The following is a 13,146-nucleotide window of genomic DNA, read 5'->3' as shown; positions in this document are numbered from 1 at the left end:
GGGGAAGCGAGAGGAGAAGAAGGAGCATATGGCTGATAGACACTCTGGGATTCTGGAGAGCAGAGAGGTGACATCTGGGCCAGAGAGGTAGATCGGAGTGTCATCGGCATATAGATGGTACTGGAAGCCATAGGACCTTATGAGTTGTCCCAGGCCGAGTGTATAGATTGAGAAGAGTAAGGGTCCTAGGACAGAGCCTTGGGGGACTCCAACAGAGAGGGGGCGAGATGAAGAGGTAGTATGGGAGTAGGAAACGCTAAATGTGCAGTTGGCAAGGTATGAGGAGATCCAAGATAGGGCAAGGTCTTTGACCCCAAAGGAAGAGAGGATCTGTAGTAGGAGGCAGTGGTCAACTGTGTCAAAGGCAGAGGACAGGTCTAGGAGGAGGACTATAGAGAATTGTCTGTTAGCTTTGGCTGTAAGTCATTAGTAATTTTGGTCAGGGCAGTCTCAGTGGAATGGTGGGGCGGAAGCCAGATTGTAGGTTAGATAGAGGAAGAAGGACATCACTCCTTCGAAACGCGTCGGTTTTTCTGGTCTCTGTGCTGCCCCGTACTATCCACATTTTCTGTGACGTCACACGCTGAGCCTCGTGCCAGCTACTCCCTCCCCTTGGTTTTCTCCCGCTCGTATCCAGGGACACCACCGGCCAGGGCTTTCCCTGGCTCTATGCAGCTTCCGCATTGCATCGCTGCGGTTGATTACTCCTGCCTGCCCGTCCTCCTGCCTGCACTTCCACACACCGGATCCTCCTATATAGACCGGACTGCATCCACCACGCTACACCTCCGTCTCGGTGAGTCTTCTCCCGGTGCGATATCACCGGCATTCCTAGTGTGGTTATCATCCCTGGTTTCAGGCCTGGCTTGGGATTAGTTGCAGTTGACCTGCCATGTGTTTTGCAGGTGAGCACAGAACGTATTTTCACCCTTTGTGGTTGCATCAAATACCCTTATTGTTGGGATTTGATTAGGGTTTTGTGTGCTGTGCTGTGCCGTCACACTAGTGTTCTCTACATCAATTTCATTCTTTCATCCCTCTAGCGCGGATTCAGCTGCTTTTACTATTATTGGTTTTCCTATTGACAGCGGCAGCACCTACCTGTCCTGTTTCCTGCAGCTGAGGGATTTATCTATTTTTTGTGAGGTAGCGCGCGTGTATTCTTCTATACAATGTCGATACAGTTGAAGACAGTGATGGAAGAGGCAGCCGTCAGTTGACGCTCCCTTCGCCTCCATTTTCCCTCTGCGTCTAACATCTCAGCGCAGCATGCCGAGCAGTGAGGAGCTGCAGAAAACCAGAGCAGCTGGGAAAAGAGGTGAGTATTTTATATGTTTTAATGTGTGAGATTTACACTGTACGGAGTTCTAAGTGGGGCCCATTACACTGTGGAGTGTAATGTGGAAGAATTCATTGTGGAGGAAACATACTGTTCTAGGGTGGTTATTTTGTTGGCGTCATACTTTATCATCTGTATTATTTACTAATTCAAGGTTTTTTATCCTTTGTTTTTACATATTTAAATGAGACCATTTGGGCCATATGCTTTTTACATATAATCTTATTCCAGTACGCCCCATTTGAGATTTGTTTATTTTATTCTAACATTAATAAAAATTTACTTTGCTCATGGGACAACCCCGTTAAATTTGTTCCATATAAAAAGGTTCATCGTTATATGCGATAAGAAAAAAATTCCTGAATTGTAGACATTTTTAAATTAAATATCAAAGTTAGCCCGCAACTTTGACCAGGTTTTTCAGTTTTGCCTTTTTGTTTAAAGCCCCCTTCACATGTTCTGATATTTCCGGTACTGGAAAAACAAGTACTGAAGCCATCCGTGTCCATGTGTTGGTGTGCAGCATCAGTGTGTCATCAGCGTGGGGGACTTTTGCAGTCTGTGCTGCTGTTAAAAAAACAAACATGTCAGTGTGTTTTGCCCACGGACACTAGGTTCGTGGCAACACACCGACATGGGTCTACATGTGCAAGTGTCTTCTGTACGTGTGAAAACTGTCACCACTCGTACCGGAAACGCTGACGTGTGAAGGAGGCCTAATTGAGTTTGACATCCCTGGTATAAGACGATCCCTACTACCCACCTGTCTCTGCTTCTCTTTAAACTTCTCAGCCTGAGCATTGAGCTCCTCCTGCATCTTCAGCCTGGCTGCAGCCACGGCTTCCTGTCTTCTAACCACGTCATCTGGGTCTACAAATAAAAGTCAGACAATAAGATTTACACTACAGACATCACATTATCCCACTGCAGTGCCCAATACATTGCTCCCAGCTTGTGCTTCTGGAGACACGCACTCCAAACAAGTAATGGCAGTTCTAGCCTCAGCCCATGGCTGTTAGAGCATGTTAAACTGAGCGCTCAATGGAGAGTGCGGCCATGGGCTTTTTATGCACAAAATCACCTGAACATCCTGGTCCATACTAAGGCTGGGTTCACATTGCGCTATGGCAGTCCGTTAACGCTGTCATTAACTGCTATTATCGGGCGCATCGCCAATGCATGCCATAATTGGCATGCGCTAGCGATGTGCTGTCATTCAATGACAGAGCCTCGGACGTGGGCTGCAGTGTGTGAGGCTCCGTCACCGCTAGCACAGATGAATGTAAGTCCGCAAGGACAGGGTCCTCTCCCCTCTGTACCAGTCTGTCACTGTAAACCTGTTTACTGTAAATGATATCTATAACTCTGTATGTAACCCCTTCTCATGTACAGCACCATGGAATTAATGGTGCTATATAAATAAATAATAATAATAATAATGAATCATCTGCGCTAGCGGTATAGCATAACGCGATGGTGTGTACGCTATAGTGTACGCCATGCGTTGAACGGGCAGCTTTATCGCAATGTGAACCTGGCCTAAGACCTGTAAACACATGTGTGATTGCGGCATAAAAGATGAGGATGCTGAACAGGGATCTCACTCTATTAATTTAAAGTAGCTTTTCCCTTTCAGAAAATCTTGGACCACAGCCGCGCTTTATCCTTTGTCTTTGGGTCCAGCACTGAGTCTGTACTGCTGCTACCCATGTCCGGTATTTGCCTGGATTAGCTGCAGTGCTGTTAACATGACGTCAGTGGCACAGCCAAGACTGGAACGGGGAGAAGTGGAGACAGTTCTAGACCTGGGGAGCGTGAATGATGAACAGTTTATGGGGTTTTATAGTTGCTTTTTTCATAGCAATTGGACCCTCGAGATTGATATTTTCTAAAAGGTAACCACCCGTTCACTGACCTAATAAGATGTATGAAAAAGGACTTTGTAAAGTGGACAAACACATCTTATGGTGGTAACATCAAGTAAAATCTGTAAGGGAGACTTTTGCCACTCCATTATGTTATGGCTCACTGCCCCCTCATCGGGGGACTGCTCTTACAGGGACATTTAGAGGGTTAAACAACCAGCATCGTTTGCAATATGTCGCAATGCGTCGTTCAGGAGAAAAAACGCATCCTGCAAAGTTGTCTGCAGGATGCGTTTTTTCCCCATAGACTTACATTACCGACGCATTGTGACGTATCGCCACACGTCGCAACCGTCATGCGACGGTTGCGTCGTGTTTTGGCGGACAGTCGGCACAAAAAAAGTTAAAAAGTTACATGTAACGTTTTTTGGGGCGTCGTGTCCGCCATTTTCGACCGTGCATGTGCGGCCGAAACTCCGCCCCCTCTTCCCTGGACATTACAATGGGGCAGCCGAAGCGTCGTAAGACTGCTTCCGCTGCCCATGTCGGGCATCACTTTCACAACGCGGGGGGGGGGGGGGGGGGGGGGGTCGTGAAAAATGAGGGTGGGAGGAAATTGAGGATGGAAGAGACCCATGACCTGCAGAGAGGGGGCATGGTGAGTCAGGGAATTATAAGGTTTGCCCGAGAAAAGAGAGGGGCTTCCTGCCGGAGGGCTGAGTGAGGACCCGTGACGCCGCGCGGCAGTGATAAGGGACGAGTGCAGTAAGGACCCAGGGAGCATCGCCGAGCGTGTAGGTCAGAGCACGCCGAGTGGGAGTTTGTTCTAAAAAGACGCGCTGCATGTCCATAAACGCAGGGCTGCTGGATGCGTGTTCGCACGCATAGTGGAAATGGGATTTCATAAAATCCCCTCCACTATGCTGTCACATCTGGACGCTGCGGATTGAACACTCCGGCTATATGCAGCGTTCAATCCGCAGCTAATCTGGATATAATCAGGCCCGTGGAAACATACCCTTATCGACAGGCACACAGGGAGATGCGTGCTGGGCAGAGCTGAAATAACGGCGGCTGCTCAGAGACGTGCCGAGTAGAAACGTGTGCAGAGCTTCACACTTCAGCTCTGCAGTTTAATGGACTAGGGACTCAGTGGGCAAAACCTGTGACTGCCCGCTGCTGCCAGAAGTAGGACCATTTGTCGCAGGTGGGGAAGCCTTAAGACTCAGCACCGGCCTCAGCCAGCAGCCAAACAGCCATCGGACTCAGAGAGGACAGGATGACCGAGTCACAATAAGTGAAACTGATAGCCTAACTCAGAGTAGCAGTCTAAGTTCACACGTTGCAGAATTGCCGCGGAAATTTCAGCGGCAATTCTGCGCCTCCTGCCGCGGGTATATCGCATGCAGAATTAGCATGCATATACCCGCAGAAAACTAGCGTTTTGCAAGCATAATTAGCTTGCAGAATGCTAGAGTTTTCCAAGCGATCTGTAGCATCGCTTGGAAAACTGACTGACAGGTTGGTCACACTTGTCAAACATAGTGTTTGACAAGTGTGACCAACTTTTTACTATAGATGCAGCCTATGCAGCATCTATAGTAAAAGATCGAATGTTTAAAAATAATAAAAAAAATAAAAAACATGGTTATACTCACCTGCAGACCTCAGCGGCGTCCGTTCCTATAGCTGGAGTGCAGTGAAGGGCCTGCGATGACGTCACTGTCTTGTGATTGGTCGCGTGAGTCACATGAGCGGTCACGCGACCAATCACAAGACAGTGACGTCATCACAGGTCCTGAACCACATCATCTATAGGAACGGAAGAGAGATCATGCACCGGAGAGGCGGGAACACTTCGGGGGCCATCAGAGGGTGAGTATAGGACTATTTTTTATTTTAATTCTTTATTTTTTACCAATTATATGGCGCCCAGTCCGTGGAGGAGAGTCTCCTCTCCTCCACCCTGGGTACCAACCGCACATGATCTGCTTACTTCCCGCATGGTGGGCACAGCCCCGTGCGGGAAGTAAGCAGATCAATGCACTCCCTATGTGTGCAGAATCGCCGCGATTCCGCAATTTTAATGAACATGCTGCGTTTTTTTCTGGAATGCCATTCCGCTCAGCAAAAAAATGCAGCATGCGCACAAAAAATGCGGAATGCATTCTATTACATAGGATGCTTAATGTAAGCGTTTTTTCGCGGTTTTATAGCGTTTTTATAGCGAAAAACCGCGAAAAATATGCTACGTGTGCACACAGCCTGTTACCCTGTTTAACCCTCAGCCCTTTATCTGTATGTCCCTTGTTTTCTCCCTGCTAGGCGGTAATTTCTGTTTAGATAAAGTGAATTGTTTAACCCCTGCACTGCGCGTCTGTGTCACTGCATCCCTGTACCTGTGTTTACACTGGCATCGGCTGGTAGCTGTTAAACAGGAGCTTGATTGTCACCTGAACATTTTGGTGCAATATTGGGAAGAGGTTAAAGGTCATGTGGAAGAAACAGAAACAAAAAAAAAAAATCATAAAAGCTGCAATATATACCTACATACCTTCTGTGGATCTTGGTGTGGAGGTCAGCAAGGAGTCGATGTGCTCAGAGAACCGTTGTTTCAGAAGAAACAGTAACACACAGCTCAACAGGATAAACCATCCATAGGTTGACAGCACTGTGCCCACTGCAGGAAGGACAGACATAATCAGGGACACCCGCTGCATTGGTATCACCCTCCCCTGCTCCTCTCATTGTGGCAGAATGCCCCCAATACACATCTAATCTCATACTGACATGAACCCCGTAAGGACTGTTGCATAGTTTGGTCACAGGAAAAAACTTGTGAGAGTAGATTATATGGGGTAATTCAACTTTTATCTACACAGAACATGAGGTACATGCAACAGCTTCTTAATACAGCAAAACAGGAAGTCTGAAGGACCTTTTACCAGAGAGAAAGTGAAACCAAAGCACAAGTATATGCATTACATTCAACTAAGCATATAACAGTAACAACATCGCCATCTACTGTCAGAAAAGTGTAAACTCCTCCTGCACACAAATACGGTAAGTCTAATGCATATCCGCCAACAAGGACCACACTCGTACCCTACGAAGGCTGCACAAATAGAAGGTCCCATGAACTGCGGTCATCTTGCTGGAAATTTGGCATGGAGTGTACAATTTCCCTGCAGCGGTATCACAGGAAGCATCATAATCCATATATAGAAAAGTAAACACAATGTGTGAATGCAAAAGTTGAGGATCCTGAACATGAATATCCCGCTATTAACTTAAAGGGGTTAATCTTGGCCCCTAACAGCACTTTACCCACCGTCTCCAGATCCAGTGCTGAGTCTTCGCTGCCGTCAGTGGTCGGAACTAGCAGCGGAACCGATGTTGACAGCCAATCAGTCTACATGGGCAGAGCTCAATGATTACCTGAAGCACTGTCAGAGTGATGTCAGAGGGGCAGCCAGGGGAGCTGGACCAGGGGAGGGTTATTTTATTGCAAAACGCCCCTGAATTTTCTAAAAGGTGACGGGCTTTCCCCGGGACACCCCCCTCTCCCCATCACATGAAAGCTTCTTTCACACTTCCGTCTTCCAAATCTGCACAGGATCCATCAAGACGTTGAAATGACGGATCCTGTGCAGATTGTGGAAAACGTGTGCACTGGGCCCGTCTTTCTGACGGACCGTCAAGGCAATGTGCACCTGTTGTGTATGCGTCTTTACAGCAGAAAAAACGCATGCACAACACAAACCAGGTAAAAAAAAATAAAATAAAAAAAAAAAAAAAATCGCAGTATTCTCACCTACCGGGGTTCCCACGCAGCGATGCTCCCGGCAGCTAGCGTTGCTAGTAATACATTGCGAAACCTCACAAGAAGTCGACTTCTCGCGAGATTTCGCAAATGTATTACTAGGAAGTAAAGCTGTCGGGAGCATCGGTGACGCTGCGCAGTAACGTCGGTAGGTGAGAATATTGCGATTTTTTATTTTTTTTAACATTATATATTGTTACTATTGATGCTGCATACGCAGCATCAATAGTAAAAAGAGAAAGAGAGCGAGCAAGAATTTCCCTAATGGGAAATTCTTCCTTGCATGCTCAGTTTGAAAAGACGGGACCTGTCGCTGGATTCCTGCTTTTCACAGTCAGCGACGCATCCTGCGCCCATAGGCTTCCATTGTAGCCAGTGACGGGCAGCGCAGGATGCGTCGCTGAACAATTTTCCGACGTGCAGAAAAAACGTTCCTCTTAACGTTTTCTCTGCCCGACGGACCATTTTTTTATGCAGGATCCAGTGAAAGACGGCTGAAACGTGTGGCCACCCATCACAATCCGTCGCTAATACAAGTCTATGAGAAAATGCAGGATCCTGCATTCTCAAAAAAAGACGGAAGTGTGCATCCGCTGCCCCATTGTGAGGTGCGGGGAGGCGGGGGCGGAGTTCCGGCAGTGCATGCGTGGTCGGAAAGCGGACATGACGCACCAAAAAACGTTACATGCAACGTTTTTTGGTGGTGATGGTCCGATGCAACACGACGGTTGCGACGTGTGGCAATGCGTTTCTAATGCAAGTCTATGGAGAACTAACGCATCCTGCAAGCACTTTTGCAGGATGCGTTTTTTCTACAAAACGACGCATGGCGACGTGCAGTGCACAACGCTAGTGTGAAAGTAGCCTAAAGGTACATTAAGCGACGCTGCAGCGATATCGACAACGATGCCGATCACTGCAGCGTCGCTGTGTGGTCGCTGGAGAGCTGTCACACAGACAGCTCTCCAGCGACCAACGATGCCGAAGTCCCCGGGTAACCAGGGTAAACATCGGGTTACGAAGCGCAGGGCCGCGCTTAGTAACCCGATGTTTACCCTGGTTACCAGTGTAAATGTAAAAAAAACCAAACACTACATACTTACATTGCCGTGTCTGTCGCGTCCCCCGGCGTTCTGCTTCCCTGCACTGTGTAAGCGCCGGCCCTAAAGCAGAGCGGTGACGTCACCGCTGTGCTTTGCTTTACGGCCGGCACTAACACATTCAGTGCAGGAAGCTCTGAGCAGCAGCGCGGACGCCGGGGGACGTGACAGACATCAGAGGGTGAGTATGTACTGTTTTTTTACTTTTACAATGGTAACCAGGGTAAATATCGGGTTACTAAGCGCGGCCCTGCGCTTAGTAACCTGATATTTACCCTGGTTACCATTGTAAAACATTGCTGGCATCGTTGCTTTTGCTGTCAAACACGACGATACACGCCGATCTGACGACCGAATAAAGTTCTGGACTTTCAGCAACGACCAGCGATATCACAGCGGGATCCAGATCGCTGCTGCGTGTCAAACACAACGATATCGCTATCCAGGACGCTGCAACGTCACGGATCGTTGTCGTTCTCGTTGCAAAGTCGTTTAGTGTGAAGGTACCTTAAGGCTACTTTCACACATCAGATTTTTAGTGTCAGGCTAAATTCTGCGAATTTTCAAAAAACCGGATCAGGCGAATGTTGCCGCCGGATCAGGTTTTTTTCCCATAGACTTGTATTAGTGCCGGTCTGCATCGGATGACATTGCGTTTTGTCTGGTTTTCACCGGATCCGGCAAATCTGCCGCTTCCGGTTTCTTGAAAAAACGTCCATTGCAACGTTTTTTTGTCTCTGGCGAAAAAGCCTGAAGCGCCGAATCCTGCGCTTCCGGCTGTTTGCTACAATGAAAGCCTATGGGAGCCGGATCCGGAAAAAGGCGGATCCGGCGGCCTGATCCGGTTTTTTAAACTGAGAATGCTTCAAATTTTTTTTTTATCCAATAATATCTAGTTAGGCTAGCTGGATCCATAAAAAAAAACCCGGATCCGTCGCATCAGTTTTTCAAAATCTGCGCCGGATCCAGTTTTTACAACATTCGCCGGATTTAGCCTGACACTGAAAACCTGATGTGTGAAAGTAGCCTAAGGACACCCCCTTCTCCCCATCACACGACGGCTCTCACCGGGACAATCTACAGGGAGCCGGTTCCCCTCGGCTCGGTCACTGCTCTGCCCCCATTAGTAGTTGCACTTCCATGGTCGCTGCTCTGTTATCCGCTCACTGTAGGTTTCAGCACGTGAATGGGAGCATTAGAAACCTATCTGCAGTGTGCTATGGCGCCACCAGCTCCTCCTGCGACATAAGTGCTGGCTGCGCCCTCAGGGCTGCTCGTTACACCGGACACAGCGCCGCACCGACCTGTCTCCTGGAAGAACACGCTCCACTCCACCTCTATGTCCGGCTTTGCGGCGGGCACCTCCCGGTCCCCCAGCTCCATGCTGACGGTGCCGAATTCTCGGATCCGGCTTCTCTGTGTTTACTGCGCTGCAGCCAATGAGCGTTCAGGATGACGTGTCCCTGCCTGACGTCACACCCGGAAGTGTGCTGCGCTCCTGCGGTTCACGGTGATTTGGCCACGCCCTTTACGCGAGGGGTGAGACAAGTATGTGGTTATGCGGGGACACATGTCTGTGTGTGAGCAGGGAGCCGGCCATGTTGTTGTCGCCCCCACAATCCCTGGCTATGAGTGGCACATCCCTAATCCCTACTAATCCTCTGTGTTTCCTGTGAGGCAGATGTTTAGGCTCTTTATTCCTGACCCGCGTCCTGGGAGAGGTAACACTTCTGCTGTATGATAATATACATGTAATTATGTCGCTGCAGTACCGGATTCCATGATGAGGGGATACGGAATGACCGAGACCACCGTACAGTGTGTCCACTGCTGCCCTGTCACAGTCACAGGGATTAAGGTCAGGGGGCGACAGCAGCAGCCAGGCTTACACGGTACCTGGGGGCGTGGCCGGAGGGGGCGTGGTTTTCACAGCTTAGATGGATGAGATACCTGTGTGCAATGCATGCTGGGAGTAGTCACCTCATGGATGCTGGAGTTGTGCCCCTTTTCAATAAACTTTATTTAAAATTTCAATAGGTGAGAGCCCCTTTTAAAGAATAAACTTTCATTTTGTTTAGCATCAAAAGTTCTGACATTTTATAAATCACTTTATTAGGGAATTTGTCTTCATTTCTGTAAATAAATTGTATGTAGATGTCTCCCAACCCCTGACCTTTTCCCTGTCTGTTTTTCCGCCTTTTAGAGGCATTGATATCAGAACATACTCCTTTGGAGTACAGATGATGGCAGTGAAGTGTCAGCTCAGCATCGGGGCCTCGCTAACTCTGGGGATAAGCTGCTGCAGGGGATTGTTCTGGTAATAAGGGCAGGCAGGAATCGGACCGCAATGCACGGACTGGCAGCGGGTCTCCTGACAGCATCGTGTATATCTGTGCAGCTGTCACGCTCGGGTCGGGAGGTCCGCCGGCCAGTCCGTGCACCGTGGTCCAATCTCATAATGATTTATACGTCCGTCTGACTGCGCCCTAAGAAGATTGCTCAAAGGAGGAGACATTAGCCGACCCATCACTGCCATCATCTGTACTCCAAATGAGAACGTTCTTATATCAGTGCAGAAAGAGGCAGGTAGCGAGAAATGCGATAAAGCCGGCATTGGGAAGCCAGCTACGTGCACATTCTTGTACAGCAATGAAGACAAATCACCTAATAATAAAGTGATTTGCAAAACTCCATAGCTGTTCATGCAAATATATATATATATATATATATATATATATAGCCTAGTTAAGCTTTAAGGTTTCCCCATCTCAGACATTTCTGGCACATGCACTGTGTTTGGGATCTGCACCATAGGAAATAAAGCCTCCTTATTCGCTTTTGTGGGAGTACCAGAACGCCTATGAAAGTGAATGGAGAGAGCCGCACGTGTGCAGTCACCACCCCATCCTTGGCAATGTGAAACAGGACCCAAAGGTGGCCCCACATCTATAAAACATTTATGGTATACCCTGCGGACCCCCTTCCTCAGCCATGGTGCCAGCATTTTTCTGTAAAGAGTTACCAGCAATTGATTTTTCCTCTGTAAATTATATGGCAGCACTGGCCTCCTGGCATTATTACTGAATTACTGACAGCCGATGCATGCTGCTCGATCTATAGGCAGCATGTCTCAGGCACTGGCTGTATGATCCCTGCCAGGTATGTTTGACGCTGATTACTGGGGGATCTGACCACTGGGACCACCCACGATCCTGAGATCAGATGCCTTGATTGGCGAGGAGGTGTGCATGCTGGACCTCCACTTCATTCATTGTCTGTGGGACTGCCAGAAATAGCAGAGACTGAATTCGGCTTTCTCTGGCAGTCCCATACTTGATGAAATGCGTGGAGGTCCAGCGTGCACACCTCCTCGCCAATCAAGGCAGAGCTGCAGAGCCCTGGTCTCTGTATCCATTAGGGGTCCCAGTATTCAGACCCCCAGTGATCACCAAGTTATCTCTTTTCCTCTAGGTAGAGGATAACTTGTAATTTTGAGAATAACCCTTTAAGGGTCATTGGCAACTCTAGAGGTGGTCTGCCCAAATTGACCCTATTATTATGATCTTGTAATTATTTTATATTATATTTCAATGTATTTTGCAGAAATATACAGTTTTTCTAGAAACAGTATTTGCCAGTTGTCCTGAAGGTTCCAATTTTTTTTTAAACAATTCTAGCAAATTCTCGATGCTCCAGGCCTAAAAAAGGGGGTTTACACAACCGTATCCACAAATGGGTGGTCCAGAGAGGATGAGGCAGAGTCACAAATGTTGGTATGCAAAGGACAGATAATTCTTCTAAACTTTTGAATCCTATTTAATAATTTAATAGAAGATGAACTCAAATTTCAAATGTAAAAGGGGATTCATTGTATTGGGGGGTGCACTCGTGCATGGATTACAGGAGTGCACTCTATTCTCAGGACATCGGCCACCGCGGAGTTGGCCAGTAACCTGGGCAATAAACTGTGACCTATAACATTAAAATAACATCTCTCTTCTGAGGATTTTTAGTAAGTGATAGACTGCAAAGTTTCTTGTTTCTATAAAGCACTCTGCAATTTTACCGGATTAATTAGATGAGACAACCCCTTTAAGGCAGTCCATACCTGCTGATTATGGAGCGCCCCCAAGGGCTAGGGGAACTCGGTACCGGGTCCTTCGGTTCTCGGGGGGATGTCACGATGGCTGACCTGATCCGTGGCCCTCGGGAAGTCCGTTGTAAAAGGGAAAGGTCTTTAAAGGGGAAATGTTCGTGACGCCACCTGTGGTATTCGGTCAGGGTGACCGACGCTGCTTTAAGGGGTCCGCTGGGGTGATGTTATGGCAGCTAGATGGTATACCTTCCCACAGGTGAAGTATGTCCCCAGGGCTTCCCAGTGTGTAGATGGTGGATGGTGAGAGGCGCAGTGAAGAACGAGGACACAAGGTTGCAGTCTCTTTACCTTTTTTACTGAAGACTTCAGCATCCACAGTCCAGAGCACCAGATCACAGGGCAGGCAGAGTCCGGCCGGTTTGGAGGCAAATCCAGAGTCCCCTTATCCAGGTGGAAATCAGTAGCCTTTCTCTAGCGCCTGGGTGTTGTAGTACCTTACTGCTGAGCCTCTCATAAGGTCCTCACAACTGTGGTAGATGGTCTAGATGCTGTGTCTCTCTCTGTCCCCCAGATGGATAGGACAAACTCATATGACCGGTGGCGTGAGGCTTTTTACAGGAACTCTATCATGCCCCAGCCTCTAAGCGGTGCCACCTTGCCTCCTGGGTATAGGGCGGGCAAGTAACGTGAAATTAGCTGTCTTGTCGATCTTTGGAGCAAGGCATAAAGGACTGTTGCTCACTCGGTGTTCTAGCTACCGGGATCCTGCGCCTCAGAAGGAGGCAGCCTGTGCAGGGCAGAACTCCTTCTGGTTTCCTCTCCTTTGCTATGACTTCTCCTCACTCTCTACAACACAGTTCTCTATTCGTGTCTCTTTCTGGAAGCTGACGCACGTGGGGCAGGCGCAGCTCCGTGTCTTGCTG

General features: G+C 48.3%; 2 protein-coding genes across 5 annotated transcripts in view; one reads left to right on the top strand and one right to left on the bottom strand.

The window, feature by feature from the left end:
* SELENOS (selenoprotein S) overlaps positions 1 to 9,635 on the bottom strand; it is a 32,456-nt gene extending 22,821 nt beyond the window's left edge. Inside the window, exons 1-3 of the mRNA XM_077263350.1 lie at positions 9,432 to 9,635; positions 5,759 to 5,884; positions 2,103 to 2,209 (exon numbers count right to left, since the gene is read on the bottom strand). Of these exons, the coding sequence (XP_077119465.1) occupies positions 2,103 to 2,209; positions 5,759 to 5,884; positions 9,432 to 9,510 (312 nt within the window). The 5' untranslated portion in view covers positions 9,511 to 9,635. The remainder of the gene's footprint in view (positions 1 to 2,102; positions 2,210 to 5,758; positions 5,885 to 9,431) is intronic.
* Positions 9,636 to 9,708: 73 nt separating this feature from the next.
* Positions 9,709 to 13,146, top strand: part of LOC143775338 (uncharacterized) — a 57,417-nt gene continuing 53,979 nt past the window's right edge. For 3 of the 4 annotated variants that reach the window (XM_077263349.1, XM_077263348.1, XM_077263346.1), the window contains exon 1: positions 9,709 to 9,848. The gene's annotated coding sequence lies outside the window, so the exon portion shown is untranslated. Of the gene's footprint in view, positions 9,849 to 9,871; positions 9,986 to 13,146 lie in introns of those variants that run through there. The other variant, XM_077263347.1, reaches the window with a different exon arrangement.

Source organism: Ranitomeya variabilis, chromosome 5 (genome assembly GCF_051348905.1).
Source record: "Ranitomeya variabilis isolate aRanVar5 chromosome 5, aRanVar5.hap1, whole genome shotgun sequence".
Lineage (NCBI taxonomy): Eukaryota > Metazoa > Chordata > Amphibia > Anura > Dendrobatidae > Ranitomeya > Ranitomeya variabilis.
This window is presented reverse-complemented; position numbering and strand designations above follow the sequence as displayed.